The sequence below is a fragment of the Balaenoptera physalus genome (assembly GCF_965194825.1).
Source record: "Balaenoptera physalus genome assembly, chromosome: 8".
NCBI lineage: Eukaryota > Metazoa > Chordata > Mammalia > Artiodactyla > Balaenopteridae > Balaenoptera > Balaenoptera physalus.
Window position 1 is genome coordinate 109867983 of NC_138887.1, and position 19406 is coordinate 109887388.

The following is a 19406-nucleotide window of genomic DNA, read 5'->3' on the forward strand; positions in this document are numbered from 1 at the left end:
ACCCACCAAACATACTCCGTTAGCGCCTACTGGATGTGAAGTACGTGCTAGGCCTCCACGTGTCCACAGAGATGAAAAAGAAACGACACGTGATCCCAAGGAGCTCGGGAATACTGGGGATGTTGATAGCCTACAATGATACCAGGCCAAATAAAATAAATGCTAAGCCAGAGGCACATACACCGGGAAGGGGGCCCAGGGGAGAGCGTGACGGTTACTTACAGCAGAGGCGAGGTGCACACAGGTGAGCACGCACCACAGCCATCTCGTTTAGTCCTTAGAACAACCTCAGGAACTGCTGTCGTACTTCCCTCATAAGAGAAAGAACAATGAGCCTCAGAGAGGTTTGGGAACTTGCCTAAGGTCACACAGCTATAAAGTAGCAGGTCTGGAATTCAAATCCAGATCTCTGCCAATAGAGTGATGACGATAAGAATAATGATAATGACGGTAACAGTAGCGGCAGTAAAAGTAGTAATAGCAGCTAACATGGGCTCAGCGCTTGCCACGTGCCAGGCACACGCTGAGCAGCGTGTGGGGAGCTTTATCCTCTGCGGGAGATCTTTGTTCACTCAGTTCCTAAGTATGAAGACAAAGTTACGGGGCACACGACTAGCATGTCCGTTAACATCTCAAAAACAGAAAAGCAGATCAGGGGTTAGCGGCCCAGAGGACAGGGCTGTCTCCACACGTGCAAGGTTCCCTAGTCAGGTCTTGCTGGGCTCGGCCCTTTCTTCATACTGGGAAGTCATTTCTAATTTTCTGTAAAGGTGTAATGGGACATGACAGATGTTGGCTGATTTCAGGGAACTAATCTGTTAAAAGCTGAGTCAGCTGTCTTCAGGTTTTAAATTGAAATCTCACAGGTTGACGGAACGAACATTTTTGCTGAGATGTGTCTGCTCCCCAAAAGGCTAATAAAGGGGGCCTGTATGATCCAGGGTTTGGAGACGCTGGATGCCACGGGCCTGAGGTTTAGGGCAACAGTGAAAGGACTGTAGGAAGGACTACAAGAAGCTGGGCACGTGGGTGTTTCTGGTGTGTGACAGTGTGAGTTGAGCTATAAACATATGGGGCCACTGATACCATCCATCCATCCGTCCGTCCGTCCGTCTGTCCGTCCGTCCGTCCGTCCATCCATCTATCCATCCGTCCGTCCATCCATCCATCCGTCCATCCATTCGTTCGGCCAGTTAGTCACTCGCTCATTCAGCAAAGGCGCCTTGGGGAACACACCTACGACAGCTCCGAGCACCAGCAGAGAGAACGTGGGAGAGAGTAGCCGCCTCCACCTCACCCCTCGGTTCTGACAAACTCATGCTTCAGGCACCTCCCCCTGCTCAGGTGTCTTCTCTCTCAGACACAGCCTCCATCTCCCACCTCTAGTGGGCAGGCTGGCCAGATAAAAAAGGAGAGTGGGGTGGAGGCAAGATTCTTATTTTTTTTTTTTTTTTAGCTTTTCATTCAGATCTCCCAACTCCCCCCAAAACCAAAATTTGGAGTTCAACTCTGAATTCTTAGCCTGCAATACTTAAATTTGCCTACAAAGGCATTTCCCCTGTATTCCCTTTCCATTTAAAAATGACACACATGTCATCGGTGGGGAGGACGGAGCGGATCCCCGAGCGCAGGGCTGGAGTTCACACTCTGGGTCCTTCTGGGCTCGTGTCACGTTCCCGCTGATCTCGGCCACAGTCACGTGGTCTGTTCTGCTTCACAGTCTCCTCAAGCCCACCCAGTCCTCGAACAAGCTCGGCCCAAACAAAGGCACAGGAGAGTCAATACCCTCGAGGGCCCTCGGTCTCAAAGGGCCCAGAGCCCCAGCCTCCCCCTTCCTGGGGCACAGTCCCTGAGGCCTATAGCAGGCCCCTTGGAGGGAGAATGGAGCCACCCCCTAACTCCTCCTGGTATCCCCCCACCCCATTCCCTTCCTCCTGCTTCCTGAGGTTTTCTCCCAAACAGACACGCTGCACCCAAGCCCTGCCTCAGGCTCTGCTTTGGGGACACCTAACCTACGACAATTGCTTCTGCAATGTCACCATCTCCATCTCTGCCCAGGAACGAGGGCCACAGCCCAGTACTCATCACCAAGAGCCCTGCTCCTCCACCCGGCTTTAAGACCCAGTGAGCCAGAGGCCGATGGGGCCAAGGAAGAAAGGGAACGCCGGGCTCGAGCTTCCCTGGCAAGGCTGTGGCTGGGCGCTCCCTCCTCCTCTGGGGAGCTAGTGAGTGGGTGGGGAAAGGATGGCCCGATCTGTCCCAGCTGTGATGCAGAGATCTGTCCCAGCTGTGATGCAGAGACCCGCAGCCGGGGGAGGCCAAGGGCAGGGGGGAGGGGGCCCATTCACTGGGGAGGGCGCTCAGGACTCAGAACATATAATACAAGTGGCCCAGGGAGACTGGGCAAAGCGATTCAAAGGCAACATGCTCTGCCTTCTCGGCTTAAGGAGAGACATCTACACCGGGGTAGACGAGGACAGCGGAGCCTGGCACGCCCACCGCTGGCTCCCCAGGGACAGCTCATTCCATGACAGATTCGGGGGCAGAGCTGCATAGCTGAGGGCACTCCTACTCATTTCTTGAAACCTCAGCACAAAGCACAGTGTCTGGCACATCTTCGGAATTCAAAAAATTACTTGTTCGATGCATAAATGAGGATTATAGCTCCAAACCCAGCTGTGGCTACAGGGAGAGTTCAGTAGCTACTAAGCGGTAAGTGCTCCGTCGATTGCAAATTATGCAAAAAGTCACGTGTATTAATGTCTCCTCTGTCCATCTGCTTCCCCTCCCAGCCACCCACTTGCCAGTTCACCAACCCACCCAGTAACCCCTCCTGTCGCACGCACCAACGATTTTTGGATCTTCACTGTCACCACCATTGAGGCATAAGGGGTCGGACCACAAGGAATCTAACAACGGGGCCCCGCGGCGGGGCTCTCAGCCACCCAGGTGAAGGGCAACAGCCCCGTGCCAGGTTGCCCATGGCAGCCCCACTTCTCCCATTTTGACGGCGCAGGTGGTAACCCCCTCTGTGGGGCAACCGACTCTGGGATCCAAGCCACCTCTGGCAACAGTTCTCAAAGGACAAAATAATGATTTAAAAAATGTAAATAAATAACTAAAGCAGGAAGAAACTCCTGGAGGTGATTGATCTGTTTAAGGCATAAACTGTGGTGACGGTTTTACCTCCAAACTCACCAAGCTGTACACATTAAATATGTACAGCTTTTTGTATGTCAATCATACCTCAATACAGTGGCTTTAAAAAAAGAATTCGCCCCAGAGCTTGCTTAAATCTGTCATCTGGCTGCACCCCCCAGAGAGCCTGTTCCTTAGATTTCTTTTGCAACCCAGGAATCTCCATTTTTAACAAGTACCTGGGTGATACTTTGGCAGGAGGGTCCTTGGATCGCCCTTTGAAAACAACTGGTTTATACCTTGAGCTCAAGAGTGGTTCCAGCCCTACTGTCCTCAGGTCTGGAGACATGTAGATGGCAATTCTGCAGCAAGGCAGAAAACTGGGCCAAGTTTCTGGGACATCAACACTGCTTCTGCACCTGGGCCCTTGACCTCTGGGGTCGCTCTGGTTGGTTCATGTGGTCCGTGAATGTACATGGTTTTTCAGTGTCTTTGAAGCTGTGTGTGTGTCCTTGTGTGTATACGCATGTCTGTTGCATGTGTCTGTGTGTCTCCCTCCATGTGGCAGGCATCTATGTACATCAGCATCTCTGCTACAGCTGAGCATTAGCTTCTGTCACCAAGGCGCTTGCGAGCACACCTAGCTGTGCGTATGTCATGCATGGGCTTATATTGTGTTATCTGGGTTTATTCGTGTGACTGTGCACGTGCGTGTGTGTAGGCGGGACTGGAACACCAGGGCAGAGATACACTCAAATACACAGAGAGGTTCTCCCTTTAATTATTTCATACTAAAAAAAAAAAATTCGATTTCAAATTATTTCACCACACAACTCAAGGTCCTAGAGACAAGTAAGGGAAAACTAAAGACAACCTAATAGCCCAGATAACTTATTGATTACTTCTCCTCAGAAAAGACACTGCAACTCTCAAAGCTTTTACATATTTATAACCACCTCCCTCATCTGGGTGAATGAGACTGTCAGTGGGTTGAATGTTTCACTCAATATTCTCAAGGGTAAACTAGAACCCTTTCCTGTTGTATCTACTAGTAATAAAACACAAATTAACTTAAAAAGCTAATGCCTGCAATGCAGATGCTTTCAGAGCTCTTCTTTTCAATCAAACCTAACTTCTAGTCAGGAATCTGCACAAGCTATGCAATTTTGGAAACTGTTTTTATGACTGTATTAAGTTATGCCCCTTTTTTGAAGTGACTTAGAGAAAGACATTTTGGAAGACGCCGTGTTCCCTGCTGATGGGGAGGAGATGATGGAGGGTCCCCAGCTTGAGCCAATGAGGCCAAGGTCAGCCCACAGGAGACGACATTGTCCCCTGGCCATGGACTAAGCACAGGCCCTGGTCATAATGAGATCCAGATGCGGGGGTGTGGATGGCTCACAGTTGACATTCTACCAATATACTGACTCCGTGGAACACAGTCAGCTGGGGATGGACGGGGACAGGACTGGAGCTAAGGTCTCTGAACTCTCCTTCCAGAGGCTATTACTTGATAGCAGTGGTGGGACTTGAAACCCGGTTCTGGAGGCCAGATCTTCACAACTGTGCCTTAGGGAAAGCAAAGTCCATAAACAAAAGACAGCAAAACAAACAAACGAACAAAACGTATTCCCTCTAAGCCAACTCAGCAATCACAGTACCAGAATTTAAAAGCATTAAAAGTGTTCACATTTATACTGGCTACTGGCGGGGGATGGGGAGGGGATCCCCATTATAATCTAGGGCTTCTTCCCTTTATTTATGAATAACTACTCCTGTCTCCTAGCCTCTGGGTTCTCCCCAACTTTTTGCCCCCACTTCAGTTGATTAACTTCACTAATATCCTTAACTTCACTGAATTACTCCTTTGTTAAGTCCAAGCCCCTCAAGCCTCCATCAAAATTCTCCACGGTCAGGCCTCCCTCACCTAACCCTTACTTGCCAGCCCAAGCCTTCAACTCCTTGCACATGTCCCTGTCATCCCCCCTCCCCCCATCTTCCCTTATTAATTCCAATCTCCCTGCCTCTCAGGCTCCCCCCACCCCCATCTCACACTTCCTTTAAGATGGACCTCAAGAGTACTTCAATATAACTCGTTCTCTAAAAACCTTCCCTATTAACCCATCTCGCAAAATCTTTCACTGAGGGGGCTTCCCTGGTGGCGCAGTGGTTGAGAATCTGCCTGCCAATGCAGGGGACACGGGTTCGAGCCCTGGTCTGGGAAGATCCCACATGCCGCAGAGCAACTAGGCCCGTGAGCCACAACTACTGAGCCTGCGCGTCTGGAGCCTGTGCTCCGCAATAAGAGAGGCCACGATAGTGAGAGGCCCGCGCACCGCAATGAAGAGTGGCTCCCGCTTGCCGCAACTAGAGAAAGCCCTAGCACAGAAATGAAGACCCAACATAGCAATCAATCAATCAATCAATCAATCTTTTAAAAAAAAAAAAAAAAATCTTTCACTGACTTTGAATCTCTGTAACTGGTTTTTCTCATCACTGGTTCCCTAGAGTCTCAATGAATATCTGCTGAGTGATCAAACATTTGCAATATCAAAGTATCAGAAATACACTCTAGGCAATTTGTGTCTTTTAATCTCCTCAGAGAAACCATAAACTCCTCCAGATTAGAAATCTTGCGCCTTATCTCCTACTGTCAGTACATCACAGGACACACAGTAGGCACCCAATGAACGTTTGATGAATTGAACTGAATTAAAATATATCTCCCCCCCCACCTAAAACAACCATGGAATCAATTTGAAGATAGTGTCTGAAACCAAAAGAACCAGGCAAAAAAGGTTACATTATTCTGAAAGCGTAGATTACTGGCCTTTTCTTTATGTCCTAAATTTTTATGCACGCCCCACCCTTTTTCTTTGGTCCTGGTAATGGTCTTAAGTATTTCAAATTAAGTCTAGACAAGAGTATTTTGAATAACCAGAGCAGAAACAAAAAAATCCACACATTTTAATCGCTATCTCCTGCCTGAATGGCATGTCTTTTTGTTTGTTTTTCCTGAGTAGAGCTTAATATTAGTCTTGTTTTCACACTGACAGTGGAAATACCCCAGCATCAATTTATTGCTTGCTCCAAAAAAATAACTGGCATCAATGTAGAATCAAATGCAGTAGTCCCCCCTTAATCACAGTCAGCCGCGATCCAAAAATATTAAGTGAAAAATTCCAGAAACAAACCATTCTTAAGTTTTAAATTGCCTGCTGTTCTGAGGAGCGTGATAAAGTCTCACAAAGTCCCGTTCTATCCCACGCAGGACGGGAATCTTCCCTTTGGCCGACACACCCTGCCCATTTGTCTCCTAGTAGCCGGCTCGGTGATCAGACTGACTGTGGCCTCGTGGTGCTTGTGTCCAAGTAGCCCTTATTTTACTTAATAATGGCCCCCAATGGCAAGAACACTGATGCTGGCAGTTCAGATACTCCAAAGAGAAGCCTGTAAAGTGCTTCCTTTAAGTGAAAAGGTGAAAGTTCTCCATTTAATAAGGAAAGAAAAAGAAAGTATGCTGAGGTTGCTAAGATCTACGGTAAGAATGAATCTTCTATCCGTTAAATTGTGACGAAGGAAAAAAGAAACTCGTGCTAGTTTTGCTGTCGCATGTCAAACTGCAAGTTACGGCCACGGTGTGTGATAGGGCTTGGTTAGGATGGAAAAGGCACTGAATTTGTACAATAAGATATTTTCAGAGAGAGAGACACCACATTCACATAACTTTTATTACAGTATATTGTTGTAACTGTTCTATTGTATTATTAGTTATCAATGTTAATCTCTTACTGTGTCTAATTTGTAAATTTCCTATGCACACGGATATGTATGCTGAGGAAAAAACACAGTGTACGTAGGGTTCGGTACTATCCTCAGTTTCAGGGACATCCACTGGGGCTCTTGGAACGTAACCTGGAGGATGAGGCAGGGACTTCCAAGGTATGTTCACAGAAGTGCACAGGATCTGCTCCAGTTCCATCCCTTAGGGTGTGAACACTTCAAAGGAGACACCCTTAAGGACCCCTTTCTCTCTCCGTGGGCCTCCCACCACCTGCACAAGCTCACCTCTGATTCCTCGTGGCGAGTCTTGGGGTGTGTGCAGGGAGAGGACTTTCTCCGGGGACACCCCTCTGGAGACTGGGGTGCAGTGGGTCTGGGGCAGGGCCGTGGCGGTAGTGTGTTCTTAACACGCTCTCCAAGTGATTCTTATGCACAATAAAGCCTGTGACCAGCGTGGTTTGATGGTTTAACTAGGTAACTGACCTTCGAGTTGGAAGGTCAGGTTGGAAGGGGCTACCCACGCATCAGACTTAAACGATGAAAAAGGCAGCCTTTGTTTCCTGAAAAACACACGGTCAGGCTTGCTTCACAGGATACCTACGGCAATATGCCCGGCCTCGACCAAGCACGCGCCTAATAGCCGGGGGAAACCGTTTGCTCCCCGAGACACACCTACTTTTCCAGGCACACACCCCCTCCCACGAGGACAGGAACATCTCTTTACATCAGACTGTTTCCACATCACTAGGCGGGGACGACAGTGGGCTGAGACATTTCATACTGTCCATTTAAAAACAGGGCAGGACATTAAATGTCCTCCTCTTTGAAAGTGAGGTCGCCGGGGGATGATGGCCCAGCTCAGATACAGGGGGCCCGGGGGACCCAGGCCCTGCCGAAGGCTGGATCCACGGGGTGGTGACGGCTCTACTCCAGGTGGCTCAAACACAGAGCCTCCCACGACGCAGCTGAAACCGCCGACCTTCTCAGATAACAACGGACCACCGAGGAGCCTTCTCCACCCACCTCCTCTCCCCTGTAAGAGGCAACACAATCAGGAAAATCGACTGGACGAATGTGGCCGGGAGCTGGCTGTCCCACAGCAAGGACTGATGCCGCCCGGGCTGGAGGCTGTCCGCAAACCCTCAAACTGCTGTGTGTGGTAGCAAACTATTCCGGGTTTCAGACGAGACCCGGGGGAGGAACAGGACGCTGTGACCGATTTAGAGATGAAGCATCACTTCAGCAGAAACACTGGGCTGGCTTTCATGTGGACTGTGCCCTTGAAAGCAGAGCTGGGCACAGGGGGGCCACCATGAGGACCCGAAGGACACTCGCCTTTTTTGGTCAAAGCGACCACAGGAGGAAGGGGTCCTGCTCAGAAATTTATGCAACAGTCACATGAGGTCTAAAGAAAGGGGTCACCTCACAACCAGAGGGGGGGCCTTCCAAGGCAAATGGGGGCACCGGGGCCGGAAGTGGAAGACGGAGAGGGGGGCTAAGGAGAGCCCTGGACTCCCGGCACACGAGCCTTCCACGCCCGGCGGAGCGGTTTCTCCTGCCGCCCAGAGCTCCTGCGCTGGGGTCCCCGGTACCCGGGCACCGGGGCCGACATGAAAGCGCAGGAAGCCTGGAGAGTCTGTCCGCTGAGAGAGGGGTGCCACGTGTCACGTGGGCACAGGAAGGCGAGAACACGAGCGAGGCCAAGAGTCCCGAAGTCAGCTTACCCAGTGCATCAAGTTTGGCTCTAAGTATGCATTGCCTTTTAAATAGAATTTTTAAAAGCCTTTTTACAAGTTGCTCTGCTCAAGTTTTAGAAAACATGAATAAAGCCAGTATCGTCCATTCAACAGCATCAAGTTAACAAAATAATAAAAGCCCGAGCAGCCTTGACTTCGCCGCAGTTCACCCTAAATTCAGGCCAAGACCCAGGAAGGAGCGGCCTGGCATGCTGAACTGGCACCCCCAAGTGTAGAGTGACAACGGCAGCGGGGAGCTGGCCAAGGCACTGGCTATCCCTCGGATGGGCTGGTGACCCTAGATGATGCCACCCAGAGCTCGCGTTCAGAGAAGGGCACTTTGTAAAGAGAACGCCTGTGGTTCCGGCCCCCGGCCAGCCTCCTCCTTCACCCTCTCCCCTGGGGTCCGCAGGGCCTGCTCCCTCCACCTTCAAGCCCAGGCTCCCCTTCCTCGGTGGCCACAGCCCCGGGCTCACAGCCTCCCTCTCTGCCTGGCTCCCGGGCTGCGGGCCTGACAGCAGTCCGCAGAGGTGTAAGAAGCTGGTGAGCGGAGAGCAGCCGGGTGAGCGACACAGACCCACCCCTCCCGGAGCCCAGCAGGGACGCAGAGGCGAGGCTCCTGCCTGGGTGCTCAGGGCAGGCGGCTGGGGGCAGGAGAGCACGGCGGAGGGGCCTAGACACCTGTCTCATTCGGGACTGAGATGAGGGAGGTGAGGGGGCAGTGGGGATGTGTGGCCTGTGGTCACAGACCTCCCAGGGGAAGGGGTACGAGGTGAAGGACAGAGACCCATGGGCTGAGGGCCGGGCCGGGAGCAGCCCTGGGGCGAGGGCACCTGCGACACAGCCGGCCGGGCCGAGGGGTGAGCGAATCGGCAAACGAGGTGTGGGAGGGACGGGTGTGCCTCAGAACGTGTGACGGGCCAACTGTGCTGACGCGGCTCAAGCACATTCCCCGCCTTTCTCCGTGGCGGGGAAAGCACGTGCTCACTCGAGGGTCGGGCCAGCGGGGCTCGGGCACGGAGGAGTCGTGGGATCCTGGTTTTACTGCCCACGTGTCAACCTCTTAAATGTGTTGTCAGCCCCATCTTCTCATGGGAGTTTTCGTTTCGTATCTTGCCAACTTCCATTTTTCACCGGACCGTTCAACATCCCCTCAGACAGAGCCCATCACCATCTCCCCAGAAGAGACTCACTTGCTTCCCATTTCCATCCAAGCCCTGTGCACTGACCACGCGCCAGATACGGAGCCAAGAACCCAGCTGCGTCCCGGCTCCGTCATCCAACAGCCCCAACACGGCTGGTGCCCGGACTCTCCCGGTTTATGGGTCAGGAACGCAGGGGTTAGAGAAACGAGGCCACCAGCCCAGTCGCACAGCTTAGCGAGTGGAGGGATGAGGCTTTCCTGACCCCAGAGCCAGTGCCCTCATCTGGGTCCCACCAGGGCAGCGATTCCTAACCCTGGCTGCGCACTGGGAGCCCCAGGGGAGCTGTGACAAACACCCACGTAGGACGCCACCCCCAGAGATGTCGATGACTCAGTTTGTGGGGACGGGGACCTAAATCAGGTTATTCCTTAAAGCCCGCTCCACCCACCGGTGATTCTGACACGGAGCCAAGGGTGGGAAGCAGTAAGCCCCAGACTCCAGGATGGCGAGGGCCTCGCCTCTACTCTCCTGGCTGCGTCCCGGTCCCCAGCGCTGTGCCTGGCTCATGTTAGAAGTGAAATAAATCCTTGTTGAACGAGTGAAGGAATGAAAGCGTCACACTTTCCCAGCAAGGGTGCTACAATCCTTCATCTTCCTGACCCCAAAGTTCTCCCACCGCCGGAGGACGCTGACGGGTCCCTTGGCTACGGATCTCCCTCCTCCCATCCGCTTTCCACATGGACACAGAGTCATCTTCTCAGAGCACCACTTTCATCCTATCACCCTCTGTTGTTCAAATGTTTCGGCACTTGCTCCACGTTTACGGACACAGTTGCAACCCCTTCATCTGGTATCTAAGACCCCAACATCCTGGTCCCAACCTATCCTTGCAATCAGATTTTCCATCACCCACAGATTCTCTGTTCTGCCAGGCGGGCGTCCTCCTGGTCTGCAGTGCGAGTCTTGCCCATTCTTGCCAGAGCGACTTCATAATGCGTGTCCCTCTCTCTCCTTCACCCATGTCTGGATTCTACCCGTCCGTGACAACCTGACTCCCCGACCATGCCTTTGCTCTTTGCCCCCAGCCCCCAGGAATCCCTCCCAACTCTGAACCTCTACACCAAGAATCTTACTTGGCTCCATTCTTACATGGCTTCTAATCATCATTTCAACATGCACATGTCCTAATTTCCCGACTAAATCGTGATCCCTTGAGAGCAGCAATTTTACCTCCCAGGCAGTGACCAACACCGCACACGCTCTGTGAATGCCGCGGGGCATTCAGCATCTCCTGTCTCGGGGCAAACGGCCTTACCTGTAATATCTGGACTGCAAGTAGGTGGAGCACACAGCCTTGGACACGTGACTGGCTGAACCAAAGTCGATGACCTTGACTCTGTACGGTTGTCTGGATGGATCCACCAGCATGATGTTTTCTGGTTTGAGGTCAGCATGGATAAGACCTAGGCTTTTTAGTTTCATCAGGGCTGTGGCAACCTGCTGGAGGACCGGGCGAATGTATTTGAGGGGCAAGGGGCTGAACTTGTTCTGCTTCAGAAAGTCATAGAGGTTCTGCTCCAGCATCTCAAAGACCAAGCACGTGTGGTTCTTGTGCTGGAAGCACTCGTAGGCACGGACGAAGTTGTAGTCGTCGGCGCTCTCTGTGCTCAGGCGGGCCAGGATGCTCACTTCGATCTGACCTTGGCGGGCGTATGACGGGTGGTTCTTCAGGATCTTGATGGCCACAATCTCATTGGTGCCCCGCTTCCAGCACTTGACCACTTGCCCAAACGTCCCTCGGCCCAAGAACTCTAAGACCTCGTAAGTGTTGGTCATGGAGCACAGCACCTCATGCTGGACCAGCTGATAATCCCCCTCGCTGTTGGAGCCACTGTTTTTGGAAGTGGCAGTCGAGGTGGTGGCAGTGGCTACAGTGGCCCCACTCGCATTATTCTGAATCATGGGTGGATGCTCTTCGATGATCTGCACGCTGCTTGTGTTCTCGATCTCCTCACTCTTCCGCTTGAGTCCGCATTTTTGGTAGGTATCAAGAAGGCTCACAGTGCTGCGACGCATGAGGTTGTGCGGTCCGCCGAGGACTGGCCCGGTGACGGAAGTGCTACTTGCTGATGTCACGACGATGTGCCCGGTGCTTCCTGGGAAGATGATGGTCTGCTCGTACGGTAGGCTGGGGTTTGGGATGGGCAGGGAGGCGCTGACGGTCGTGGCGGCTGGCTGGGATGGTGGCGCGTTCTTGCTCTGGCCATACACTTTGCTGTGGGAGCCGTACCCGGTCATGTCCCAGTTGGAACTCGGCTCTACTTTCAGTTTCTTCACGCTACAGAAGGCACTTGATTGAAGGGTGTGAGGGGAGAAAACTTGCACATGTGAGGCCATACCTGTGAGAAAGAGAAAGGCGAAAAGAAATATCTTAGTCACCCTTACACGAATGAACGCAACAGAGCCACTTCAGTTCTGACCAGCAGCATGGGTCCTAGAGTATACTGTCTTCTCACTTCGAAACAAGGTTGGAAAAGTGAATCTATTCCACCCAGAAGCACTGTCTGGTCACTCAGTCTGTGGGCTCCAGGGGTTCCAGTGTTCCGCTCGCCACCACCAGAAGGGTGGGAGACTTGCAGGGTGAGAATACAGTCAAGACTCAGAAACACAATTAGAATACCAGAACTTAGTTCATTATGTAGTTTTTTTAAATAAATATTGTTTGTGATAGAAACAAATTCTTCCTCAGTTCTCACTGGGTTGCAATCCTATTAAAACTGAAGACTGTATCAGGTGGCCCAGCTAACTGTCACATACTTAGTTGTCTCCCATGGTCAGCTCCTCTCTGTCACAGGCCCTAAGACTGTCAGGCTTACTCATCTGAGGAAACAGCTTCCATACAGGTCCAATCACAGAGCCACTCGTGATCTGCTAGCTTCTGGATGAACCATAATTACCCCCTGGCATCTTAGGCACCTTAAATAATTCTGTAGGGTTGAATCGACCAGCAGTTGGTCTGATGCTTTCATTTAGATAGTCTGAATCATTTTATCAGCTTTTTTTTGGAGGGGAGGAGTGGGTAGCACAATTCATGGGCTCTATTCACTCAGCGTTCCTGCTGAATTTATCTATCAATAAATTTATCTAGAAAGTCATACTATTTCATATCAAAACCTCACCCACAATTTAGATAACCTCAGAAATCTGTGAGACCATAACTCTGGAATGGCTGTACAATTTATAATTATGGTGATAGTGGAAACAAACAGAAATTCATAAAAATGAATTAAGGAAAAGTAACAAGGTGATGAGGAAGGATAAGTCCTTACAGGTAAAAGCAGAAACACTGCCCATCTTCTAAGCTGCAGCTGAGAAACATTTCCTATAAAAGCATAAGGAAAGTGGGGTTTCTATCGAGCACCGTTGGTGTTTAGCGATCCCAGTGTTCGTGTCTCTCTGACCCCCTAGCATTACCTAGGGTGGTTATTTAACATTTTCCTTTTCTCCTCGTCACCCACCACCCTAGTCCACCCTCTCTCTCAGCAACAACCCACCTTCCACTTTGTCCAGAAGCCTGAGGCCAGCAGCCTTGCTGTCCATCTTTATTCTCTTCATTTCAAAACACTCCTGAATTTGCATCCATCCTCCATCCTCTCTTCCATCTTTCTGGTCTCAGAGGAAGAGGTGACTCTCTTTTCCAACACTAAAAGTTCCCCCTATTCTCACGATTCAGCCTCTCTCATTTTCTCTTGAATGCTATGCTCCCGCCGCTGTCCACTCTGATGGCTTTCAATTTCTCCCTGTTAATTGGATCCAAGTCCTTAGTAGGTACTTAATAAAGTTTTGCCAAAAGAATCAGTGACAATCTTTTCTCTTCTGCCTTCACATGTGCACATGGAAACTCCCAACTTGGAAGGTAAGAGGAGTAACAGCCGTATTCTTCCTTTTTGATACTTTCTTTCTTCTCACTTGTAATCAATGGTTTATGCTCCCTTTTCTTCAAGGCTCACTCCTTAATCCACCTCCCCCCACACATACACACACTACAGGACTCTGTTCTTAAAGGTAAACGACTTCCTAATTGCCTAATCCAATGGCCTTTTTTCAGCCTCTAATCTCTTTGACCTCTTGGCAACTGACCAATCTGATACTGCTGACCACGACTTCCTTCTTGATGCTCGTATCTGTGCTGTGTGAATCTGTAACCTCCCTACCCCGCATCTGACTGCACACTGTGTGCTGGCTGGTTCCTCTTCCTCCTTTAAAATGTGGGCGTCTCCAATGCTTGGGCTCTGTTCTCTCTGGATCAAAGCTGTCACCCCTATGCAGGCGACCCCGACACGTTCATCACAGGCCAAGCGCTCCCTCGTGCCTTCCAGTGACGTATTTCTGCCTCCTGCTACAAAATCAAGGATGATCTTCCAAAGGTGAAGTCCTTACCTTTTCCTAAAAATCTAGCCATTTCACCCTCCATGATAATGTCCCCATGGCTGTTTATAAAATATTCTTCTAGTCACTTGGTTCCAAACCTTTGAGGATTCTTCTTTGCCTCCATGGACAAGAAGATTTGGAGTCTCATTTCTCTGTCCTTCAAAATGTCTCTTGTAACCATCTCTTTGTTTCTGTTCTTGCTGCCACTTCCAGAGTTAAAGCATTTATCACTCTCCAGTAGACAAAAGCAAGCACAGACATCTGGTCTACCTGAGCACTCTTTCTTCCTCTAATTTGCCCATATTCAGCCACCAGATTATCTTCCTAGAACATTTCTAAGCGTATCACGTCTCTGTCCAGAAGCTTTCAATGATTCCTTAGTGTCTAGAAGATAAATTTGAGGACTCTTAACACCTTCACATTTTGATTTCAACTGCTTTGTTGGCTTCACCTCCAACTATTAACCTTCCTGGACCCTCAATTTTAATTAAGCTGTTCTACTCACTGTTTCTAGAATGTCTCTTACAGTTCCTACCTCCATGCTCTTACACAATTCCCCCATCCGACATGCCTTCACCTCTTCTCTCAGCTTATCCAAAGATAAGAAGACAATTCAGATGCCTCCTCTTCCCAGACAATTCCAACCTATACTGATATTCCCAACTCTCCATTCCTAAGGCACTTACCATGTGCACTGCCCATTTGCCCACAAACTGCATTTCTGCCTTGCAGAATCTCGTCTCTTGAATTGAATTATTTATCTTTTGTGCTATATAACTTTTTATACGTTTACGTCATGTTTCCATAACCAGGCTATATTCGGAAGGCGCGAGCTACAGGTTATACTTCTTTTTTTCCCCCTAGCATTAAGCCGGGTTTGTTACATATGGGAGGCACTCAGTTGATGGAATAAAGCACTCTAACTGATCAGGCTTCGAGGAGAGCTTAGTTTTCTAGCTATAGAGCAATTACCAGTCACAAGTACCTACGGAACCTGGCCTCACTCTGGAGAATAAAGAAAAACCTGCCAATACTTTTCCACCCAAACTAAGGCAAAGTCCAGGCAGCTCCTGTCCTGGGGTCAGCAGTCATGTTCTGTCTGTACTTCATCCTGGATGTGCTCTCACTTCCCAGGGGCAACCTCAACCTGTCTAACACCCAACACCTGCTCTGAACCCTACCTTGACCCATCCCATAGATCTGACAGAAGCTTCCTTTCTTGTTTGGTTCCTGAACTCCAGTATCTACTTGTGTAATATGACTATACTTCTGTAGACAGCCTTCTGCCTGACAAGACTATTTTGGCTTGCTCATTCAGAATTCACACTTTACCTGTTTCTTCCTACGGTACTTTTTGTTCAAGTCAATCTCTCCTTAATTCTAAAATAACACAGAAAATAGCTTTTCTATATTTATCAGTATTAAATAACCAAATTGTTCTAGATATTTTATACAATATAGAAATGACCAATCCTTCAGCTTTTCGTAAAGTATCCACTGAAGAGGCAAAGCAATAAGCATTTCCTTTATTCTTTGGTATCGAGCTTGTCCCTTACTGCTCCATCCTCAGTGCTTTGTGGCAGGAGGACGGGGAGGGGGGCAGAGAGGGGTCAGAGGTGGCAGAAGAAATATGCTGATGTTACGTAAAAGAGATGTAGCTCTATTCTCTGTTTTCACTGTTTCAGAAAAATCTTGGTGGAAAGGCCAGGGTGTAGCAGTGGAATTTTACAGAGGGGAAGAGAATGGCTTATGACTTATTTGCTACTGGGATGACAGCCAAGGGTCATAAAACTGTGGAAACTGTCACTGGGTACCTCTGGTGACAGATTCGCGGGATCAGAGAGGAGACCTGCATGGCTAGGGACACCCTTTGCCGCACTGCCTGCTGCAGACTCTGGCCTGGCCTGGTGTGGCCACTGCTGCTCCTTTATAAGGTCAGCAGCCACTATTCTAAGAACTAGATTAGCAATTCCCGATACAGCCTTATTTCCCCCTCCAGCTTGACTGAGATATAACACATATAAAATCGTGGCAGTTCAACGTGTACAACGTGATGGTTTGATATGAATATATGGTGTAAAACGATGATCATAATAAGGTTAGTTACCACCTCCATCACCTAATTACCTTTTGTGTGTGTGTGTGGTGAGAACATTTAAGATCTACTCTCTTAGCAGCTTTCAAGTACACAATACCCTGTTGTTGACTACAGTCACAGGCTGTACGTTACATCCCAGAACTTATTTATCTTAGAGCTGGAAGTTTGCCATTACAGTCTTATTACCTTTATTCTGTAGCAGAGGCCATTTTGCTCTGCGAAGCAAACTGCTCAAAGAAAATATAGGTCAAGAAAGTCTTCAATAATAATAATAATAGCAATTATTGTTATTACTACTACTACTGTTACTTATTTTTAAATCTCTAAACTATCTTATAAGTGATAAACCATTGCTGATACTTGCGTAGCTTAGTCTTAAAACAATCCTACAGGAATAACCAAACTTATTGCCAAACATTTCTCCTTGAGAGTATTTTTCTGGAACAAGTCCTCCTGATTCGTGGAGATCCCAGTGAGCCCAGCCCACACCCTTTGCATTCTATTTATTCAGATCCCCAAGGCTGGGGCCAAGGAAGGCAAGGACCTTTATGTTTTCCACTCTAGAGAGAGCTGTCTCCTCTCACTTCTTTCTGTGTTGACCTTTGTGCTCTTCAAGGCCTGCTGCCCTCCTTATCTGTCAATTTTCTTCTCAGAAAAGGCAGGGGGTTTAATGGGCATTTTCAGTTTGATCCTATGGAACCATTTCAATCACTTTTTAAGTCATCTCTGCCCTTCCTATTTGGTTCTTGGAAGAGAAAGTGCATTTTTCTCCACCTTCCTTGGGAGACTGGGAGGCTATTACCATATGGGTGTGAGGGCGGGTTTTGAGCCCATGGGGAGTGAGGCACCAGGGAAATCACTGTAGGATAAATCTGCAAAACTCACACCTGCTCCCTAGAGGGGGCCACGAGACCCAGACCATTCCACAAAAGCCCGAGTAGCCTCCCAAAATAACTCCTGACATGACTGCCGCATTGTCACTCATGTGAAAGCACAGTGAGTCACCACAATTTAGAACTAAACTTTCTAAAAGGCGCATCACTGTTACCATCTGTCTCATAAGAAGGTCAAAATTATAAACACTGTGTATTAGATATTCATCAGGGCCTTGAATGTTTTTTAATGTTACTGATACAAGTTTATGCAGATGTTATAAAAGTGACCAGGAAAAAGCATTTAAAAACTAATTTATTAAAATTTAGGTCAACTTGTACTACACAACTGTATGTAATATGTCCTTCCTTGCATACGGCAAATGAAATACAGCTCCTATAAAATGGGCACTAAAATACATCCTATAGTTAGCAGAATTAAACTCCATTATTTGTAAGAAGTCATTTCTTATTACCACAAAGATGAAAGACTGCTTCTTTCATGCCCCAAACAAATCCAGGTCCCAGCTACCTAGGGTGCATTTCTGACACCGCTAAAGGCAGTGAAAGCACTGGGCCCTCTTTTAATCATTGTATTCACATGCTCATTTTGCATTTTTAAAAAGATATGCACGAAAGTCTGCATTTCAAAATACTATTTTTAAAACATTTGCCTTCTACTCTTTATTAGAGATGCCATTTATGTCCATAAAATGCTATCACACTTGAATTCAAACCCTATTACTCAGGAGTCTCATGATTCTCCAGATATTAAAATCTTGAGCACCCGGTAAGTACCAGGCTCTGGGCAGGATGTTTTACGAACAGGGTAAACGTACATTGACTTTGGGACAATCCGGAATCACCCTTGTTATTCCAAATGAATTAGTAAGAGCATCCTGCCCACTTTCATTCTTACGAGGGTCCTAGTTTGAAAACTAGGAAGTCAAGTGATGGGTTAAGGCTCCTATAATTAAGTGGAAAAACCAGACCTTGACCCCAGAAGTTCAAATCTGGGTAATTCTATGTGCCACTTTGTCTTAATAGTTTAAAGAGAAATTTATTTTTCTAGGGTTAAGAATAATATTTTCCACCTTAAAAAAAAGGATAGTTAAAAATCTTCCTGATCTTCCTGAGCTCTTAAGTCACAAGAATTTTTAAAAGGTCATTTGTTAAAGGATTGGCTCATTTAGTTCATTTTTTTCCACGTATTTGCCTAGTTTCTTCATAATTTTATATTTCACAATTAGATGAACTGAAAAGTTGCTTCACATCTGAGTACATTTCCTTTCCATTTCACCACCCCAAAATTATCTACTGGAAGATCAGACGCTGCCGAAACTACAGGGATGAGTGAGGGTTCAACTATGATTAAAAAAATAATTAATCTGAATTCAATTTCACTGTACCCTATCAAAGCTCGAGAGAAGAACTATAAGCGAAACAGTGGCACCATTTTTATCAGTATGTAAAGTTTAATTTTGGTGTTGCAGATCACCACTCAGAATCCAGTTATATTATTAAAGAGAACAGAATCATGAACACCTTAGTTTGGGAATTCCCTGGCAGTCCAGTGGTTAGGGCTCCATGCTTCCATTACTGTGGGCATGGCTTCCATCCCTGGCCGGGGAACTAAGATCCTGGCAAGCCGCATGGTATGACCAAAAAAAAAAAAAAAAGAACACCTTAGTTTAGGAGGTGCCAACTTCCCCACTTCCTATAGTCCTTTGGCCACACACTTCTACCAAATAGTAAGTATTTGATAGAAGCTACAGATCTTTCTTTTTTTTGTAATCCAGAACTCAAAGGACGGATTAATTCCCATACTCAGCTGACTGCTATATCTCTCTTACATATCACATTATGCACATAAGTTATAATAAAATTATAGAATATTTCAAAAAATATATGAATGTTAGAAATACGCATCTGAATGGACATCAAAAACGCCTAAAAAGGGTTAATCTGTATAATCATTGATTACCATAATTTGATGCCTCAGGGGGTTGAAAATAGAAAAAATTTCTTCATTGATATATGTAACAATATTCATAAAATTTTAATGACAGTAATCCTGTTTGTCAAGTTTATATTTCACAAGGAGTACAAAGATAATTTCAGGTTAGCCCATTTCTAAATAATGCATTTCCAAAACAGTGTATACTAAATGTCTATGGGGCTTGTATATCATTTTCCATCAAAG

At 48.0% G+C, this 19406-nt stretch overlaps 1 protein-coding gene across 8 annotated transcripts in view; it reads right to left on the bottom strand.

Annotated features, from left to right (window-relative positions):
* HIPK2 (homeodomain interacting protein kinase 2) overlaps window positions 1-19406 on the bottom strand; it is a 185613-nt gene that overhangs the window by 109700 nt on the left and 56507 nt on the right. For 7 of the 8 annotated variants that reach the window (XM_082472871.1, XM_082472869.1, XM_082472867.1 and 4 more), the window contains exons 1-2: window positions 13357-13530; window positions 11118-12201 (exon numbers count right to left, since the gene is read on the bottom strand). In XM_082472871.1, the coding sequence (XP_082328997.1) occupies window positions 11118-12201; window positions 13357-13441 (1169 nt within the window). In that variant the 5' untranslated portion in view covers window positions 13442-13530. Of the gene's footprint in view, window positions 1-11117; window positions 12202-13356; window positions 13531-19406 lie in introns of those variants that run through there. The other variant, XM_082472868.1, reaches the window with a different exon arrangement.